The sequence below is a fragment of the Colletotrichum orchidophilum genome (genome assembly GCF_001831195.1).
Source record: "Colletotrichum orchidophilum strain IMI 309357 chromosome Unknown Scaffold_6.1, whole genome shotgun sequence".
Classification (NCBI taxonomy): Eukaryota; Fungi; Ascomycota; class Sordariomycetes; order Glomerellales; family Glomerellaceae; genus Colletotrichum; species Colletotrichum orchidophilum.
This window is the reverse complement of record NW_019172962.1, coordinates 382591-400777: the sequence shown is the minus strand read 5'-3', so window position 1 is coordinate 400777 and position 18187 is coordinate 382591. Positions and strand designations below refer to the sequence as shown.

The 18187-nt window shown below is 54.3% G+C and overlaps 5 protein-coding genes across 5 annotated transcripts; 1 reads left to right on the top strand and 4 right to left on the bottom strand.

The window, feature by feature from the left end:
* Positions 1 to 3459: 3459 nt before the first annotated feature.
* Positions 3460 to 4646, top strand: CORC01_01232 (bZIP transcription factor; the record flags this gene model as incomplete). The annotated part of the gene is made up of 3 exons (XM_022612888.1): positions 3460 to 3582; positions 3661 to 4040; positions 4133 to 4646. 3 exons carry the CDS (start codon positions 3460 to 3462, stop codon positions 4644 to 4646), a joined length of 1017 nt encoding a protein of 338 aa, XP_022480649.1.
* Positions 4647 to 6952: 2306 nt separating this feature from the next.
* CORC01_01231 (CDP-alcohol phosphatidyltransferase) lies at positions 6953 to 8403 on the bottom strand (the record flags this gene model as incomplete). The annotated part of the gene is made up of 3 exons (XM_022612887.1): positions 6953 to 7755; positions 7850 to 7992; positions 8096 to 8403. 3 exons carry the CDS (start codon positions 8401 to 8403, stop codon positions 6953 to 6955), a joined length of 1254 nt encoding a protein of 417 aa, XP_022480648.1.
* A 1247-nt stretch (positions 8404 to 9650) lies between these two features.
* CORC01_01230 (uncharacterized protein) lies at positions 9651 to 12663 on the bottom strand (the record flags this gene model as incomplete). Its single annotated transcript, XM_022612886.1, has 5 exons — positions 9651 to 9883; positions 9937 to 10755; positions 10807 to 12121; positions 12181 to 12491; positions 12588 to 12663. 5 exons carry the CDS (start codon positions 12661 to 12663, stop codon positions 9651 to 9653), a joined length of 2754 nt encoding a protein of 917 aa, XP_022480647.1.
* A 625-nt stretch (positions 12664 to 13288) lies between these two features.
* CORC01_01229 (uncharacterized protein) lies at positions 13289 to 15088 on the bottom strand (the record flags this gene model as incomplete). The annotated part of the gene is made up of 1 exon (XM_022612885.1): positions 13289 to 15088. The coding sequence occupies one exon, from the start codon at positions 15086 to 15088 to the stop codon at positions 13289 to 13291; it is 1800 nt and encodes a 599-aa protein (XP_022480646.1).
* Positions 15089 to 15993: 905 nt separating this feature from the next.
* On the bottom strand, positions 15994 to 16335 carry CORC01_01228 (uncharacterized protein; the record flags this gene model as incomplete). Its single annotated transcript, XM_022612884.1, has 1 exon — positions 15994 to 16335. The coding sequence occupies one exon, from the start codon at positions 16333 to 16335 to the stop codon at positions 15994 to 15996; it is 342 nt and encodes a 113-aa protein (XP_022480645.1).
* Between the last annotated feature and the right edge of the window lie 1852 nt (positions 16336 to 18187).

Below are 18187 nucleotides of genomic sequence, written 5' to 3'. Positions count from 1 at the left end.
GGCAACTCTATGGCAAGAGGAGATGACGAAGATGATGGTCACAAAGAGCTTGATAAACTCTGATTAGCATAGAGTATAGGACATGTTACCTCGGATGCTGCTCGACACGCGGCGTCGATACCCACGGTGAGATGAGGCACAATACTCTGTACCGCAGGTGTAAGTTGGCGCGGGGCAAAGGAAGCAACGGTCTCCGCCCTCAATAGGGAGCTGTGAAGTAAGCCCTGTGAGTCTACATAGTATGACGGTAGGTTCGGTCAGGTTGCATTTGCTCGCGCAGGCGGCGCGGCCATAGGGCCACTAGATTTGACTTTCTCAGTGGGCAGAGGCAGAAATGCATTCATTACCGGTGAGGAGGGAGGATACCCTTGCCGGAGGTCCTGCAGAAACGGGAAACGAAAGCCGTGGACCTGAAGCCCCCGGACAAAGTGTTTGTCTGGAAGATGTATGCGATGCGATGCGGTGCGAGGCGATGCTGCGTTCAAGCGTTGTGCAGGGCTGGTGCTGGTGCCCGTTGCCACTGCGCCAATGTCTCGAGGAGGGGGCACGTGAGCGACAGGTAGATGAAGGATGTGTTGATGAAGGGCGACATGGAAGGGGGAGTAATCAAAGTGTTGCGAGAAGAAGAAAGTACGGACACAAACAATGGCAAGAGGGGTCTCGAACCATAACGAGTAACTAAGGTACTCTGTTGACTGTTGTTGGGTGAGGAAGGACCCAAGAGTCTTGAGGCCGTCTCGGCGAGGGCATCCGTCCCCACGCACTTGGGCAGGAGAGGAAAGGTCCCATCTACCTCGGGGCCCGGTACGGAGCCAGCCAAGCCGGCATGTACCTTAACTCGCCCTGTCTTGAAATCTGGAACTTCTAGCGCCCTGTCAGCGGCTACCTATCTCAGACCTGGCAGGGTAGTACGGATACGCTTCCCCTCGTGCCTGATGCTTCATGTATCGTGCTTGAACAACCCCAAGTACGCGGACGTGGGAATGCTGTGTAAAGCTTTGTGAAGCTGCGTTGAATGATGAGGCAAGCACGGGTCGTATTTGCCCCCAGCCACCACTGTCTATCCCGCGGTGTGCGGTGTGCGGTGTGCGGTGTGTGGTATGGATTATGGATTATGGGTTATGGATCACGGAGCTTTAGACTTTGAGACCTTGACGCCTCCAGCGTTCACATCCCCGGCGTCTTGTTCGCACCCTGGCATCGCGGAGTCACGGATCAGCTACGGATACCAGCTACTATCAGCTTCCCAATTTCCCTGCGGCGGCCGTCTTTTTAATTACATTCGCATCGTTGGACCGGTTTCGAGCAATAACCTCCCCTTCATACCCAGCAAGTCATCCCGCGGGGACCGGTCTTACAAGGCCATCTATCCTCGCAGCATCACTGTACTGTGTCAGTGCACCAAGTAGAGACGTCCACGTCCCTTGCACGGGTGCGCTACAGATTCATCAGGCCAGTTCCACCAAAAAGTGCCAACTCTGTCCAGGGATCGGCTATCTATCAAAACTCTGCCCCGACCAACAAACTTGGATTCGGGCTTTGTCTGCTTCATCGACAGCAACCTTATCCCCGCTGTCACTCCAACTTAGCCTTTTGGTGGAATACCCTGACAATTGACATCCCCTGAAAAGTCTCGCCCGACTCACCCCCTCGCATCTTTGGAAGCATCTGGTCCAGGCTGGCCTATGCCCTCAAAATCTCTCTGCCTCGTTGAGGAACGTCGGGGAACGTCGGGGGACGAGCAGTCAGACCCTTCGTCTCTCAACTCAGACGAGTCACGAACGTCGCCAAGGAGACCCTCAAGCTTTCTAGGGACTGCCCGGACCACGTGTAGCCACCAGAAGTTAGTAGTGCACGAATAGACAACAGAGTCTGCTGTCCAATGTCATCGGCTTGTCCAGCCTATTGGATTGTCGTCTCCCTCGTACAATCACATCCGATTCGTTTCGACCTCGCCGGATAGACATACTACTCTGGGCCCAACCTGCTTTAGGTAGGGTTTGTTGTATTACACCTCGACTCGTCCCGAATTGGGTTTCCCAACTCCATGACATCAGAAGAGAAGCCCGAGGAATCAAAGGCAAAAAGATTGCCCTGGCTACATTCCATATTCCCGGTAGACTTTGGGCTATTGTAGCACTCCGGCCACACAAGGTCGATCCAGTCTCGGCGAGCATACCTTTGCGACGAAGAGTGACCAGTTCATTTGGCAAAGACGTGCGAACGCTGACTACCATTGCTTTTCGTCCGGACATCGACGCTTGTCCTTTCTATCTCGAGTCCCTGAGGTCACAGGGTCACAGCACTTGTTGATCGTCACCAGATATGCTTCGTGTGCCAATAACCTTTTTAAAGAGGCATCCCTAGACAAGTCTGCCATCCCGTGCCTGTACTCCAGACCCTCACCACCTCACCTCACTTCACCTCACCTCACCTTACCGCACACTCAAGACCCGAATCCGATATTTATCCACACTGCGCTAGCGGCACTGAGACAAGCCCTCGAAACTTGCGCCAGCGGTTTGTCGTACTAGACCCTGTCCCGTCCAGCAACCTGCACTGCAGCTTGCAGCATTCCTTGACGTCCCGCACGCCCTACATCTGCCTGTATAGTGCCTCAGGTAAGGTAGCGTCCAAAAGTGCGTCGGAAGCATCAACCTCTCGCCAACCCCGGTCGACTCGGCTTCTCCTGCGTTGTTCATCATCAAAGGGTCCTGCACTAACCTGCCGAGCCTTAGCGTCTGGAACCAGCTCCAGTGTCCAGTGCTCCACGCCTATCGCCCTATCCTATCCTGGGCTGTGCTTGTGTGCACCTTACTCGACGTCGTCTTCTCCTCGAGCACAGGACATAGGAACCATAAGAGACTCTTCCTCCTCGTTGTACACCACCATCTACGCTCTAATTGAGCTTTGGCGAGCAACACAACCATAGGACGATAACCCTTTGAAAACAGCCGGGTTCACTTACGTCCTCGATCCTCTTCCGCCTTCTCTCTCTCATTCTCTTTCTCTCTCAATCTCATTCTCTTGCTCTCTCTCTCTCTTCTGCCTCTTGCAAACAGCATTCCAGACTGCTCGCAAGACCCTCCCTGCGCCCCGAGCCACCCATAGGTACCCACCTACTCGTCCCATCCTCTACGTAGTAAACAGTGCCATCTCGCCTTGTCGCCTGGGGGCACTAGCCTCCTGTGGACGTTACTGGCACTTTTCTCCCGGCACCTCAACCTTGACTTCGACCCTCTCCAATCTGCGCCGCCGCCTCCGCCCCCCCCCTCCCCTCCTCCGACTCCTCCTCAGTTCTTACACGCCCCCTCCCCCTCTGCACCTGAACTAGACCTGGACCTGGACCCTCATCAGGACACACCTATCCGCTTCCCACTTGTCTTCCGCCGTTTTTCCATTCTTTCCATACCATACCAACAACGTCGTTCAACACCCGTTCAAAGCAGGATCGCGACCATGGACTTTTCTCACCAATATTTCGCGCAAGCGCAGCCTTACCAGTTCATGGGCATTCCGCCCCTAACGCCATCCCATTCCAACTCGGCAGGTTCAGACGACTTCAATACAACATCTCCACCGGTAAGTCAAGTCCAGACGGGATTCGTTTCCCGTCTTGAGCCCCGAATACCCACCGGTCACTGGTGGATTGCTGCTTAGCGTACTGCGACCTGCACTTACACAACCATGACCGATCAGGATGTCTATGGCGAATATCCCAGTGACCAGCAGCACTTCAATAACTTTGATAACTACGGTGCCGCCCAGTTCAATCCCCAGCACACATCATTCCCCGGTCCTCCTGGCCCTCCGACACCCCCGAACCATGGCCTACCCGTGCAGCAACCCGTACAGCAGCAACGGCCGCAACACAATGGGATGAGCGCTCCCCCGGTCCAGCAGATCAAGGCTCAGCCCGATGCTCTCATTCACAAGCAGGAGCCCCTCGACGACCATTCTCGCCGGGGGCAGTCAAATTCGGACGATGAAGAAAATATGACGCCCGCCCAGTCGAGGAGGAAAGCACAGAACCGCGCCGCGTACGTTGTTCATCTGCTCTCTGTGTCCATGATATCAAGCCGCATGGTGTTTCACGCTCCTCCGTATCGCTAACATGGAACCCGCGTCACAGGCAGCGAGCATTTCGGGAACGAAAAGAGAGACACGTCAAGGACCTGGAGGCCAAGCTTGCGAACCTAGAGGCGGAAGCTCAGCAAAAGTCGACTGAAAATGAACGACTCAAGCGTGAGATGCAGAAGATTAGCACCGAAAACGAGATCCTCCGCGCCACCTCTTCCTTGAACGGCCACCACAGCTCGGCATCACCAGAGCCCCGGACAACAGGTCCCATGAACTACAATCCGAAAGACTTCTACACAGACCTGCTAGCGCCGCATAATAACAAGACACCGAGTCATCGAGTTGCCATCTCATCAGACGGAGAGCGGTTGCTGGCGGCGGGCGCTACGTGGGACTTCATTATCAGCCACCCGTTATTTAAGAGAGGTCTGGTGGATGTCGGTGACGTGAGTGAAAGACTCAAGAACCAAGCGCGGTGCGACGGTCAGGGGCCCGTCTTTTCGGAGCGCTGCATTATCGACGCCATCGAAGGCAGCGTTGCGAGCGGGAGTGACGAGCTGCTCTAGTCAGGGAACCTCAACCGCGGGATCCGAGGGATGCGCTTTGTAAGCGACGTGCAGCACTCACGGACATAACGGTTCGGCGTTTGGTTAAACGGAGTCAAACAAATGGAGGGGGAAATGCCTGCTAAAACGTCGAATAGTATCAGGGCTCGTCCTGTTTTGCATCATGGCCATTCATTTGCAACGCTATTTGACGTGGCAGTGCCGAGAGCATGAGGTATATGACGTGACAAATCCTTTCTACTAGACGACACGGCGTCTTTTTACACAGGGAAATACAAACGGCGCTGCACAGCGACGACACGACCGAAGCAATAGAGATGTCGTCGCCGGCAGGTTTATGGGCTAAGGAGCATGTTGGTCATCATCGGGTAACGCCAGAGGAAGCGCCCACGACCTGAGGGCAAGTGGTTGCCTTTTCGGTATGTTGGAGAATGTGATTTTTTTTCTCTGGACAATGTGCATGCTATTTGGGGTCACTCTGAAATCTGTTTCATCAAAGAGGTTTTTCTAGCGACGGAGGAAAGGCTACTGACAGCCTGGTCCACGCCACGGAGAATTCGGCAGGAGATACGTTCTTGCGGGATGGCATGATTGGGTTTCTTTGGATGCGAGTATTGTTTTCGTTGATAAGAAATCATGACATTATCTCGATGTATGCAATGTTTCCACCTCAGATGTTTTCTCGCCTGTTCAGCGCCCATTCTCCCCCGTGTTATAATGGCACAGTGCACGCCCTTTTTGCTTGGTAGCTTGGTAAAGAATATCGGTCTGCGGCGTCTAGACTCATCCATCCACACATTCACGTCTGCCGTGGTCGCTTCGGAGTTTGGGGCGAACGGCGGGCGCAAGCAGGCGGGGTTCCGCCGCCTGGGCTGCAACTCTTATTTGCCGCCAATGGGGTTTTCTCTTACCGTGTTGCCCGTTCCGTGGATGGGGGATTGGGGAAGAGGCAAGGTCAGGTAGTGCGGGCAGTCTGGTTGTTTCTGGTGTGGCCATCCTGTTTAACCCTTGCTTTCCCCGATCCTTTATTCGATCGATGATTACATTGATATCCGCCCCCCCGCCCCTCCTTTGCATTTCCCGGGGTCCCTTTATCGGGGCCTTGGACTTTCTTCCTTTCACTACCTCAGGTGCTTTATTTGCCGTGCCTGCTTTTCCTGCCTTGCTCGCAAAAATTCGCTGATTTGATACCCAAACGGGTTTGGAGACTCAATGTAAGCTGATTCAATTGCAGTTCCTATCTACATATTGAGTCGTGACACTCCAAAGTGTCAGGCAGCAACGGAAAAGGAGGGGCTCAAGTGTTTAGAAATTAGGTTGGTATGTCATCTAAGCTTGCTCACGCATTATGCCCAAATACAGGGGAAATTGATATAACCAACCGGCCCTCCCCCCCCCCCTCACCCCTTCCCGGCTCACGAATGAAGTGAGGCGGAACAACTACATATCCATATCGGGAACCGGTAATCGATAACCGACGTTGGATGAAGAAAATAGACAGACAACCCCAATGTCGAGTCTCCCCTCACTTGCTCTGTTATGCGTTTGGTCCGGTACGCACACCACCCTCAACTCCCAGAGGACAGATGCCAAGAAAAAGGGGATTGGAACTCCAGAGAAACGAAACAAGGAGATGAAGAAGTAACAAACTGTAAAAGGCAAGCTGCCGCCGCAAAGAGAAGCACGAAACAAAAGCGACATGGTAAAAAACAACACAAACTTCCGTCACATCGTTACTTTTTTTTTTTGCCCTGCCCCCGCCCCGTCCGTCCGTCCGTCCGTCCCAAGAACAGACCGATCCCCAGCAAGGAAAATGGAAAAGCCGGCCGGCATTCCCGCCTGTCATCATCACCTATACCTGTCATGTCGTATTGAGCCTCCGTCCATCCCCACTCATTGAGGGTCACTGCGGCTATCGTGGGGCAATGGAGGTCGAGTCAAGCATCTCCTGCCGATGACCGAAAATGCGAAAATGCGATGGCAAAAACAAAACAGAAAAAGGGAAGTGAAAGAAAACTTTGCAGAAACCGGCCATGAGAGTTCATGTTTCTTTACGAGAGAGATGCTTTTCTCTCATGTCATCCCTCATGTTCCCCCTCTTCTGGTAAAGGTCGTCAGGATCCGAGCATAACATGAAAAACTGCAGCCTTCCTGATCGCTTCAATCCTAACCTCGCAACTTCCCCGTCGGCTCCTGGACTACAACCAGCTGCCGGGAGAGGTTTATTTTGCTGTGGATTACACAACCTCAAGCCGTGCAATGCGTAGCAAAGGCTGGTTAAGGGCTGCACCCGCTGGTTTCCCCCATTACTGCGACTTCTTGCCGCTGACCTGGGCGTTGCCGTTGCTCTCTTTGCCCTCGACCCACGGGTGCTTGATCGTCAGGCACCAGATATCAAGGTAATCGCAGATGGTGACAATGACGTCCACCACGAAGCTGCCGTACACGCCGATAGCCATGCCGAGCATCAAAAACATGAAGGCGACCTGGTAGACGCCGTCGCCCAGGGCGCTGGGCCACCCGAAGCCAAAGTTGCGCTGCAGGACGGGGCCCAGCGCGTCGCCGACGCCAAACGCGAGCGGCAGACCGAGGACGTTCCAGTAGGGAAAGTCGAGTTTGACTAGGTGGGCCGTGATCATCTGGCCGACGGAGTAGGCGTTCACGACACCGGCGAACATGACAAAGGGCACGAGGTGAGAATGCAGGATGGCCGGGTTGAGGAGCAGGTAGGAGATGATGAGCACCCACATGCCGAAGAAGGGGACGAGGCCCAGCAGCGCGCCGCGGGAGCGGTCACCGCGGGCGCGGCGGGCCTGGATGACGTTGCGCGCCGACTCGATGGTGTTGAGGACGAGGACGAAGGAGCCCTGGACCATGTACCACTGCGTGAAGGACAGCTCGTAGAGGGCAGCGGGGACACCCAGCTTCTCCGAGACGCCAAAGGTGCGGAGCATGGACTGCTGCCAGAAGGAGGCGCCGCCCATGTAGCCGGTCAGGGCATAGACGCCGACGAGGATGAGGACGCCTTCGACGGGCCCGTTGACGATGCCGAGGGTCAGGGTCTTTGTGTGGTACTCGTCCCAGGTCTGGACGTAGAAAGTGAGGAGGGCTGTGAACGGAGAAGAAGGCAAGTTATGTTAGCCTTTTTTTCTTTCTTTTTTTCACTTCACGGGCTGCGCTGAGACGCGCGAGAAGATACGTACAAGAGAAGAGGACGGCAACCGTCATCCAGCTCTGTCCCATATTTTGTGATGCGGCGAAGACGAGAACCTCGAGGGAGGTGTTGAGCGCGTCGACGCCGTGGTCAAAAAGCTCGCCGAGCGGTCCGGACTGGTGCGTTCGTCGACTGTTTCGCAAACATTCCCACGTTAGCTTCTTGTCCTCTCTCTCTCTCTCTCTCTCTCTCAATCTTGAGCCCGGAGACGGACCAGAAAGGAAAAGCTACTTACGCCTGTGATCCGTCCACGGCATCAAAAGTCTGGTATAGGAACAGGCCGACGGCCCACGAGTAGTACACCCAGCTGGGGCAGTCCTGGTCCAGAGTCGGGTTGTACCAGAGCAGCGTCAGCACGTTTGCAATGACAAAGGTGAAGCCCGTCAGCGTGATGAGGTTCGGCGCCATGCTCATGGGGAACATCTTGATCACGACGTTTGTGTAAAAAGGCTTCAGGATGTACTTTGAAGTCAGGGAACGGTCGACGGCTGAGTACTTGTACTCTTTGAGCGCCGGCAGGCGTTCCTGGCGCACGTAGACCATCTTGGGCGAATGTTGGTTGCAGCGACTGTTTTGAGTTCTTGAGCAACAGAATTTGTGTGTTCCTGCCCTGGTTGACGGTTCAACCCTCGAGAATACGTAGTTGGGAAAAGGTGTGCAGAGCGCCGCGGATGTTTGTTTGCTGTCGTGCTGTTCCTTTTGTTGTCGGGAAGCTTTTTAGTTTTTCCTTTCCTGTTGTCTGGCGGATCGGACTCCACGCGGGTCCCGGGGAAGACAAGAAAGAGCGCTGTAGGACCAGTGTATGGGTCCGAAAGGTATCCGTACGTCGGTCCAGTCCTCAAGCGGTGACGATGGCTTCAAACCGGGGTTGGTCGAGGACTCTCTTTCGGCGGGGTGGTGGATCAGGTTATGCGCGATGGTGTGAGCTTCCAAAGAGCATGTGGAGACGCGTAGACTGTAGAGACTTTGGCTAGTCAAGGTTCTCCCGTGACAAGTGAAGAGGTTTCCTGACCGACAGAGTCAAGTTGCGTTGAGCAGGTCGAATGAGAGCAAAGGGTTGGAGAACTTGACATGTGGTAACATCGAAAACGTCGCGTGGCCGCCGTGTCGCGCCGAAAGGACCAAGCTAATTTTTTTTTAAACCCTTCCTTGGACAGCTCAGCTTGAGCGCACACGCAGAGAACTCCGTCACCGAACGTCATTTTTCCCGGGCCCCCGAGCTCTAGAAGTTCCAAAAGCCCAACCAGTCCTCTTGGGGATTAGCCTTATGGCCCGTGCCACACGTTTCAAGCACCCCCAGTATCAATCGTTAATAAGCCCAATTTCAGCACCAGCACCAGCTCCGCTCTACGTCGATCAACTGAACATGCGGCTGGATCCTGACAGGGTTCGGGCGTTGAGCTACTTCTTTACGCATCTTACCCATGAACAGCTCCCGAGTCGTCAAAGACCATACGTTAGCAACAGCGGTGGCTCGCAGCAGACGAGCTATAGTACTACTGTCTTAGTTCCTCATCACACATCCCACTTCACGCATGAACCCGCCAGTGCTTCGTGATGCTTTTTCATGTCTTCATTCTACTTATACGCAAGCCGCCAGTCCTTTTACGCGCACGCTAATGCGCTCTAACTCCTGCTTGACAAACCCCAGCTACTATGGTGGCGGCTGCTGGGTGGAGTACCTTGGACTAGAATCAAAGTCCTTGTCTCCTTGTGCTGCCGTACGTGCGTCTTGGCTTGGAATGTCCGACCATGTATCGATCCCACAAAACTCCAAACAACTGCCTTCCTTAAGCAACTGATGCAACAACAAGCGACGCTACGCCCTCCTCCTCGCTGCGGACCGTGATCTTGGTCGTCACACCAGACTTGGACGAGAACGCCATCCGGACGTTGGCCACCACTTTGCCACCGCCAACAGTCTTGCCAAGCAACTTGAGGGTATGTGTCGTCTGGTTGACGGGCACATCCGTACCCTCCAGGGGTTGCAGTGACAAGACCTTTGCCAGTTCTTCCGTTGCCTCTGTGTATCGTTGTTAGCTCGACTCATGACGAATTCGCGCAACGAGTACTCACCTGCTATGCTCTTCATGCTGCTGAGCTGCAAAGTCTCTTCGGCCTCCTCGCCAGCCGCGCCCACCTGCTCCCAGATGTGGTTGAAGTTGCTAGCGAACGTCGGAATAACGTAGTCACTCCCTGAGAGGTCAAACTCGGCCACCTCGTACTCGTCGTCGTAGCCAGTGTCCTCCGGCTCATTTGTCGTGGGGTCAATCTCCTTGCTCGTGAACTTGAGCACGTTGGAGATGCTGCTAACCGGCATGGATCCCTCACCGTTGACCTTCTTGAAAGCAACATACAACTTGCCCGGCTCGTTTGTAGGAAGCTTGTCAGCTTGGATGATGAATACTTCCTCGAGATCCTCTTCTTCCGAAGGCGTCGCAACGATGGAGACGTTTTCAAGGACGGTCGCATCCAGCGTGTTCTTGACCTCATACTGGAAAACAATATGCTCCTTGAAAATGTGCTTCACGACGGTAACGACGTACTCCATCTCTGATTCGGTAAGCTCGACAACGGGCGATGACTTGAGCACGCTGCCAAACTCCTTCATCTCGGGGATCTGCATCAATTCCTGGGCGTATCGCTGAGAAGCCGCAGTTGCCGATGCAGCAGCCTCTGCGCCACCTGCAGCGGCCTTTGTAGGACCCACCTTGGGAGGCTTGAGAGACGGGGCAGTCGCTGTAAGCTTCTTCGTCCGGTCCTCTGCATCTGCCTGCTCGCGAGTAACGACAGGGATCTGCGAGATATCGAAGGGACTATCAAATGCGGACTTGTCCTCCGACGTGACGTACATGACGAGCTGGTGCTCAAAGTACGGCAGAGAAAACATGCTGTCTGCAAAGTGGTCAGTCAGAGTTCTCTCACGGCGCTTTACAACAAACATACCATTCTTGACAAACTTCTCCGAGATCTCATCCTCCTGGTGCATGAGTCTAAGGTTGAGAGCAGCACGATCTCTGACTTCATCGTCGACATCATCCAAGCATCTTGTAAGAAGAACCTCGACACTGCGCTTGACTTCGGGATCCTTCTGGCCGACACCAAACTTAGCGAGAGCAGTAACAGCAGCAGCACGCACAATAGCGTTCTCGAGAACCACCCTGTTATAGATGTAACGGATATACTTGGTGGGCTGAGAAGTCTTGGGTCCCTCGAGACCGAGCAGATGCAGGATTCTAACCGCCAGCTTGGTGAACTCGCAGTCCTCGATAAACTCGCAGAGATGGGCGAGCGCATCCTCCTTGGATTCTGGAACAAACTTGATCAAGTCAAACATGCTCTCGACGACGGCGCGCTTGAACTCGTAACCACCCTCGTCGCGGAGGATGCCACTCAGGAAAGCAAGCATACCAGCCTGCTTGCTGGGGAACTTCAAGCACAGCGTGCGGATGGCCTCGACAATAGTAATCTTGAACTCGTCCGTGATCTCGGACATGAAACCAGAAATCTGCTTCATCAAGCGATCAACGCTAGCCTCGTTACCCGTCTTGAGCAGAGTGGTGATGGCAAATGTGGCAATGGATCGGTTGCTGTTGGAGATCAGGAGCTCAATGTCGGGGTTGCAGACATTTACGGCGTTGGGCTTGAAGGAGGCGAAGTTGTGGAGGATGCGGAGAGCGGCGAACTTGGTGACGGCACGAGGGGAGGTGAGGAAGAGCTGGAGAACGTGTACAGCCTGAGAGACCTCGGCGTCGGTAACATCTCGCATATCGCAGATTGCCTTGGCGGCCTCAAAGTTGACCATCTCGCTCTTGTGGCGCAACCAACCATCCAGCAGCTGCATCATGGGCTTTCTGAGCGACGGGTCCTCCTCGGCGAGCTGGGCGGCCAGACGGACGAGCATGACGATCGCGGCAGAGCTCTTCACAGCGCCGGCGGCACCGAATTGCTGCACCATCTTGACGAGCGCCATGCGGTCGTGCATGCGCATCGAGTATAGCAGGCCGATGGCGTGGTACTGGGGCATGGTAGAATTGTTGGCAGGCAATTGGCCGCTCGAAGAGGAAAAGCCCAGGGAGAACCCGCTGGAGGACTTGGTGGAGGCTGCAGCTTCCTGAGTCTCGCTCTGCCAACGGCGGACGACATCCTTGGCGATCGGGAGGAGGTGGTAAGAGGAAATGAGGGCCGCGGACGATACGGAGGGGTTCTTGTCGACGATTGCCGTCTTCATAACACGCTCAATGGACTGGACTGTGGTCGCCTGATAGCTAGTTAGCATACTATCCTCTCCCTTCGGCAAAGCTCACAGCTTCGGCGTACATCGATAATGCGGCACAGGGCCCTGATGGCGTTGGGTCGGAAGATGGCATCGGTGCTGCCTCCAGTGTCCTTCATGATGGTGCTGGTGACCATGATAATATCCTCGGCCGAGTGAGCCAGCTCCTTGATGACGAGGTGGACCATCTGTCGCAGGCTGGCATCTTTATTCTGGAACAGCTTCGAGATGCCAAAGAAGAGGGTCGTCGCTTCGTTCGTGGGGAACTTCTCGCCCGTGTAGAGCAGAAGGGCGATCTTGGTAAGGAGGATTCGACATCTTCGCGGCTGAATGGGGGAGCTATTGAATAGTCGTGCTGTTCACTCTATTTTAGCCAGCTTGCTCGCCGCCAATGCTTGAAGGGGTTCCAGAGGGATGCAGAGGATGGGATGCAATTCCGCCAGAAACTCACCTTCTTGGAAAACCTGGGTCCTATCCACCTTGACCAGGCCCAAATCCGCATCTTCGTCTTTCTTGCCGTAGCTCATGTTGGGCAGCGGTTTTTTGGCGGACTGCTTGAGGTCGGCGTCGGTGACTTCGATTGGGACAGTTGGCTGCTACTGATGACCGGTGGGTAGCGTTGCGAACATGGGTGTGGGGTCTCTGCACGTGACATGGAGCCACACTTCACTTCCACGTCGCGTCTTTCTTATCTGGCTTCAAGGGTAGCTTGTGTCCATTGATACATACCCTTTCGGTCCAATTACACATGATCCATCGATCATGTCCAGTCCTGATCTTCAGAATTCAGTTGATGCCAATATTCCATATTATGCAACGTCATCACAAAACTTCCTAGAAAAAGGAGAGCAGTTTGAAGATACCTAAACTTTTGGTTGCCTATCTGAGAATGATAAAGTGGGAAAGACTGATGACCACCTTTGCTGTCCTGTGTAATGGCCAGAATTCAGCAAACACCCCACGGACAGCTTGCTTCGTGTCCCCTCTAAGCTATGTAGTAGGGGTTGTTGCTCTGTTAGATATCCTCCCCAATCCCAAAATGTTTCCCCAGGTAATCCACACCAAGGGGCCCAAACCAGGTCCCCATCCAAGCGACGGTGCTAACGAAGCAGAAGATGACTGACTGACGGAAACCTCCACGAAATCTATCCATCACTGTCCAAACACCGATCGGAGCCCCTGAGTAGACGTGTCGACCATGTGTGGCTCCGGGTCTTTCCACTGATGAAACTGAGGATGATTGTGCACTCCTTCCTCGTGGTTCACCAGCGCAGAGTAGGCCAAAGTGATGAGGGGCGCTGCTGCCTCCGGGGCCGGCATGTTGCTCACCTGGTGAACCGAAATGGGCGGGTACTCAACCTTCTCAGGCTTGACCTTGGGTCGTCGGTCACCAATGACACCAACCTGGCGCTTGAAACTGCGGAATTCTGAATCCTGGGCAACAGATTCCATCGATTTGCCAAGCGCACCCGTGCCTGCATAAAATAGCTGGCTGGTTCTCTCGTTGCGTTTCCGGAGCGCATCTACTGTGATGGCCCACGTACCGTTCGTCCAGGGAGGCCGAGCGGCCTTGGGGTGATCGGCTTGCCAGTCATCACCAGACACTATGGGCATGGCGGATGCAGCCTGAGCACGGCTCGTGGCTTCGTTCATATTCTGTCCAAGCTTGATGTACTCCAGAATCTTCTCCATGTCCACATCAGACAGGTTTCTCGACTCATCGACGGCGTCTTGGTAGCAGTCGTCTGTGTCGGGCGTCGAGCCGCAGAGAAGGGAAGGGAGCTTGCTTGTAAGATGAGAGGGTGTCTCTGTGCCCGAGAACCTCAAAGCATCGAGCGTCATGTTCTTCTGTAGGCACGGGGGTGCCTGGTGAGCATCGTCGAACATGGGTCCGTCGACTGGCATCTCTTTGAGGCCGTTGTTGAGGGCCTTGATTGTAGTTTCAAACGTCGAAGTTCGATACTGTCGCTGGCCGGGAGGGCCTGCAGTCAAGGGGCGAGGGGCACCTGGGCCAGTTGCAAGAGTAGACTTGTACGCTGCATGCGAAAGATTTCTCTGGATGTTGGCAGCTGGGAAGAGACCCGGGGGCGGAGTTGTGCAGTTGATGCGCCAGGAGTTATCAAGGTCATGGACCGATCTATCGGCTTTCATCTTGAGGATTTCGTTCGGGTCAGTCTTGGCAGAACGAAACAGACCAGGAGAATGTGAGCCGTCATTTCCTATATCGAAACCCTCAAAGGCCTGGGCTCCGTAAGACGGGGTGGCCGTGCGGCTGATGTTGCCAGCAGAGGGAGCCGGCGTGGCACCCGGCCGAGCACGAAGAAGCGCCCTCTGAGCTCTCTTCTGGTTCGGGTTGGGGTACGAGGCCAGGTTGTGGAGAGACTTGACAGTCAGGCCCCGGAGAGGGTTCTCGCCAAAGCTCTCATCATCTTCATCGTCGCTCGAGTTGGCATCGGCATGCTTGTTCACGACAGAAGTGGGTATGACGGCAGCAACCGGCGAGGTTTGGTTGCTATCCATGTTGTAAGACGACATGAGAGATGAAGATGAAAGTCTTTGACCGTCCAATTCATTCGGAGACTCAAGGCTATTCTCGGTGAGGGGGCTGACAGCGCGGTCGTAGTTCTGCTGAAGAGGCGAGTATTTGGGGATTTGAGGTGGGCGAGGACTGGTGGGCGTGGTGACGAGATTCTGTGACTTGATAGGCAAGCCAGCAAGGACTGACTTGGGAAAGAGGGACAGCTCCGAGGCAGCAACTCCTGGGGGAGGCCACTTGAGAGTGCGGCCGCGACGGACAGGAGGCTGGAGCGGCTGAGCGCTGCTGGGGTTGTAGATGGTACCAGCGGTCGTGTAGGTTTGCTTAGGAACATCCTGTTGGAAGGTGCTGACAGATTGCCGGGTATAGGTCGTAGTGCCCGCCGCCGACGACGAGGAGGAAGATAGATGGTCCATGTTGAGATTCAGAGGCATCCGCAATACTTGGAAGCATCCAACAAAAATCGGGAACCCTGATATGGATAAGCGTTGGCCAAAGACGATGTGCTCTGCTGTTGATCCAGTCGGGGAGAATATGGCTCAGACGGGGAGCATCCAAAGGAGTGCTGTGGTGCTGCTGCTGCTGTGGCGGATGAAGGAACGATTGATGATGAGACTGAGGAAGGAATCAAGAAAAGGATGGTGCCAACTGCTTTAGATGTAGCAGCCTCAGGTCATCTCGTCTGGAAGTTGAGACGGGGGTGAAGCTGTGACACAGCGGATGTTGACGAAATTTGCAAGTTGAAGGGGGCGAATTGATGGTTCGGAGGATAGATGGAGGGAAGACGAGAGGAGGAGGGGATGAAGGGTCAAGAGGAGGTGCCCGGGGTTGATGCTGTGGAAGGCAGGAACTTTGGGTGCGTAGGGGACCTGAGTGGAAGGTCGCGGTCTGAATGTCGGATGGAAGGCGCGCTCGTGGATTTTTACCAGACCGGGGAGGAACGAGGCGCGGGTGGGAGGTGCAGGCAGCGTTGCAGGTGAATTGAAGGTGAAGCGGGAAGGCATGAGCCTCGCCGAGGCGATGAGCCAACTCAAGGCGCTACTTCCTTCCGCCTCAGAAATAGATATACGCAGATGGCCAGGTAAGACAAAGACAGCGAAGGGAGAGTGAGGCAGGAGTCGCGTAAAAAACCTCCAGGACAGTCCCTCCATCTCAGCCTCGCTCTCTTCGGTCTCTTCCGCAGCAGAGCAACCAAGGAAACTTGACGCCAAGGAAGACATCGCCAGCAAGGTTGCAAGGCAACCCGTTGGGAAAGTCAAAGTCCCAGCCGCCGCCCTGCCTAGCCAATGCGGAATAAGGAGAAGAGCATATCAGTACCTACCTAGTAAGAAGCCTGTATGCGAGCTCTTAGGTTATCGGTAATCCTCTCCAACCATCCTGTCGGGACTCCTTTCTCGAAGCCACTCAATCTGATCTTGATGTTGCTAGGACCATTCAGAACGATAAGGTCTTCCTCAAGCGCAGGGAGGACAAGCGGCGGAGCGTCGAACACCCACAGGTGATATCGACACACATCCCCTTCGGTCGCCGTCGTTCTGTTGGATGGATGCCCGGGGCTATTGCGTGTGATAGTGGCAAAGCAGACGACGTAGTGGTCATGCTTTTCAAGGTTCATTCTGTCGATGAGGTGCTTGGGAGAACGCACAATACCGGTGGCATACATGTTGTCGTCCGGAGTCGGAATATGGGACAAAGACGGATTAAGGATGAGAGTGAATGTGAATATTCCGACGAAAAAGTTGTTAGGACGAAATGATACCAAAGTCATAGTCGACTTTGATTCATCTCTCCGACAAGGCATGCGAGGTACTCGAGTCTTATATTCAAAGAAGCTTTTCAGCCTGTTGACCTAGATGTCCTCGATCCATCCTCCACCCCTGATGGCCCGCAGCCTGCGACTTGTCATCATCTCTCTTCCCACCATGAATGGGTGCGTCTCTTCCCATTGGACCCATGGGCAAGAAAGTAACCTAAGCGCATCAAGAAATCTAACCCCCCCTCCTATTCCATCCACTATTGCCAACGGCAAAAACCGCTGCCGCCCTACCTACAAACTGACCAAAACTTCAACGCTCCAACGAAACATACAAAAGAGTTCGCATATGCAACAACAGCCACAATCTCCATAGAACGCAACGATCAAAGGTTCCCAGCCTCGGGTTACACAATCCCCGATCGCCCCCTATTCCCTCCTCCTTCCTTCGTTCCCCGGCCCAATGAGCGAGCAAGAATATCTCTCTCTCTCTTGCCATCCCCGCGTTAAGCAGAGTTGGGAAAAGCTTTCTCCATTCCGTCTCTCTCTCGAATATCAAGAATCCCCAGCCAATCGTCTCGCAGATTACGCCACGGGATCTACGCTAGGTATTGAAACGTCGAAAGAAGGATCCTCGAAATGAGAAACCAAAAGGACCTCCGAAGTCAAAACCGCTGCATTTGGTTGTCGCTCCATCTAGCTTGCCTTACCTGCTTGTCTGACTAGAGAATCTCAACTGAATCTTCTATGCCCGAATAAGGAGTCAAGAATTAAGGTTGGGGGTGGCTTGTTCTCCTCCTTCTGGGTTCTCGTGTCACCAACCTAGGGCTTCAACCTCCCCTCCTGACAGGTTGCCTTAGCCCCGCGTAGGTACCTTGACATCCACCACGACCCATCTCCAGCTTCGGCTTGCCTACCTCTCACTTGCACCACAAGGCTAAACCTAATCAAGCAGCATCGATACCATCCCGCTAGGCGTCCGACGTGTGGATAGGAGGCGCCCATCGGTTCCCGCCTCCCCGCCCTCGCTCTCTCCGTCGCACCGCACCTATTGACAGATTAGGTCAAAAGGCTTAAGGTGATGCGGGCCATAGGTAGCCATTCGAGCTGGGAAGTGTTTCAGTCTAGACCATCTTGATCTCGGGTGTTTGTTGCCTCTTGATCCCCCTCTAAACTCTATCACGGCCGCCTGCGTCCGTAAGATGGCCTGATGTGCAGATCTTGAGGGACGCCTGGCAGCCCTATCCGCTGGTAGCACGCATGAAAAGTCATTGTGATCCGGTCCAAACGCTAACTGATTCGGCCCGTATTTGCTTGTAAGCTTGATCAGCAAAGAACTGCCAAGGCCTACCATGTGAATAAGGGAGCTGGAGATCAGCTCTCCAGGATGCTCCGGATGACTAGGCCGGTTGTGAGCCAAACTCCGAGAGCCTTCAATTACACTGGCTTATCCAAGTTACTACAATTCTCACCAGTGACAGATTTGTCATGCGGCGTTGACGGGAGACATAAATGGAGGTCACTGTTCATGGGATAGCGTAAAAGAATAGTGTCATCTCTTGTATTCTCTCTGCAACCACCCTTCCTGTGGTACTCTGGTCTTGCACGCACTGGCAGCGAACGACGCGGGTCAACCGCCAACCGCGACGAAACTCAGCTTTCCTCAACCCGTATCTTCCTCGTCACATGCAGGATAGTTGAAGGGCAGTTCAAGAGCCTAGCCGACGAGCTTGAACCATTTGCTTCAATCATATCCACACAC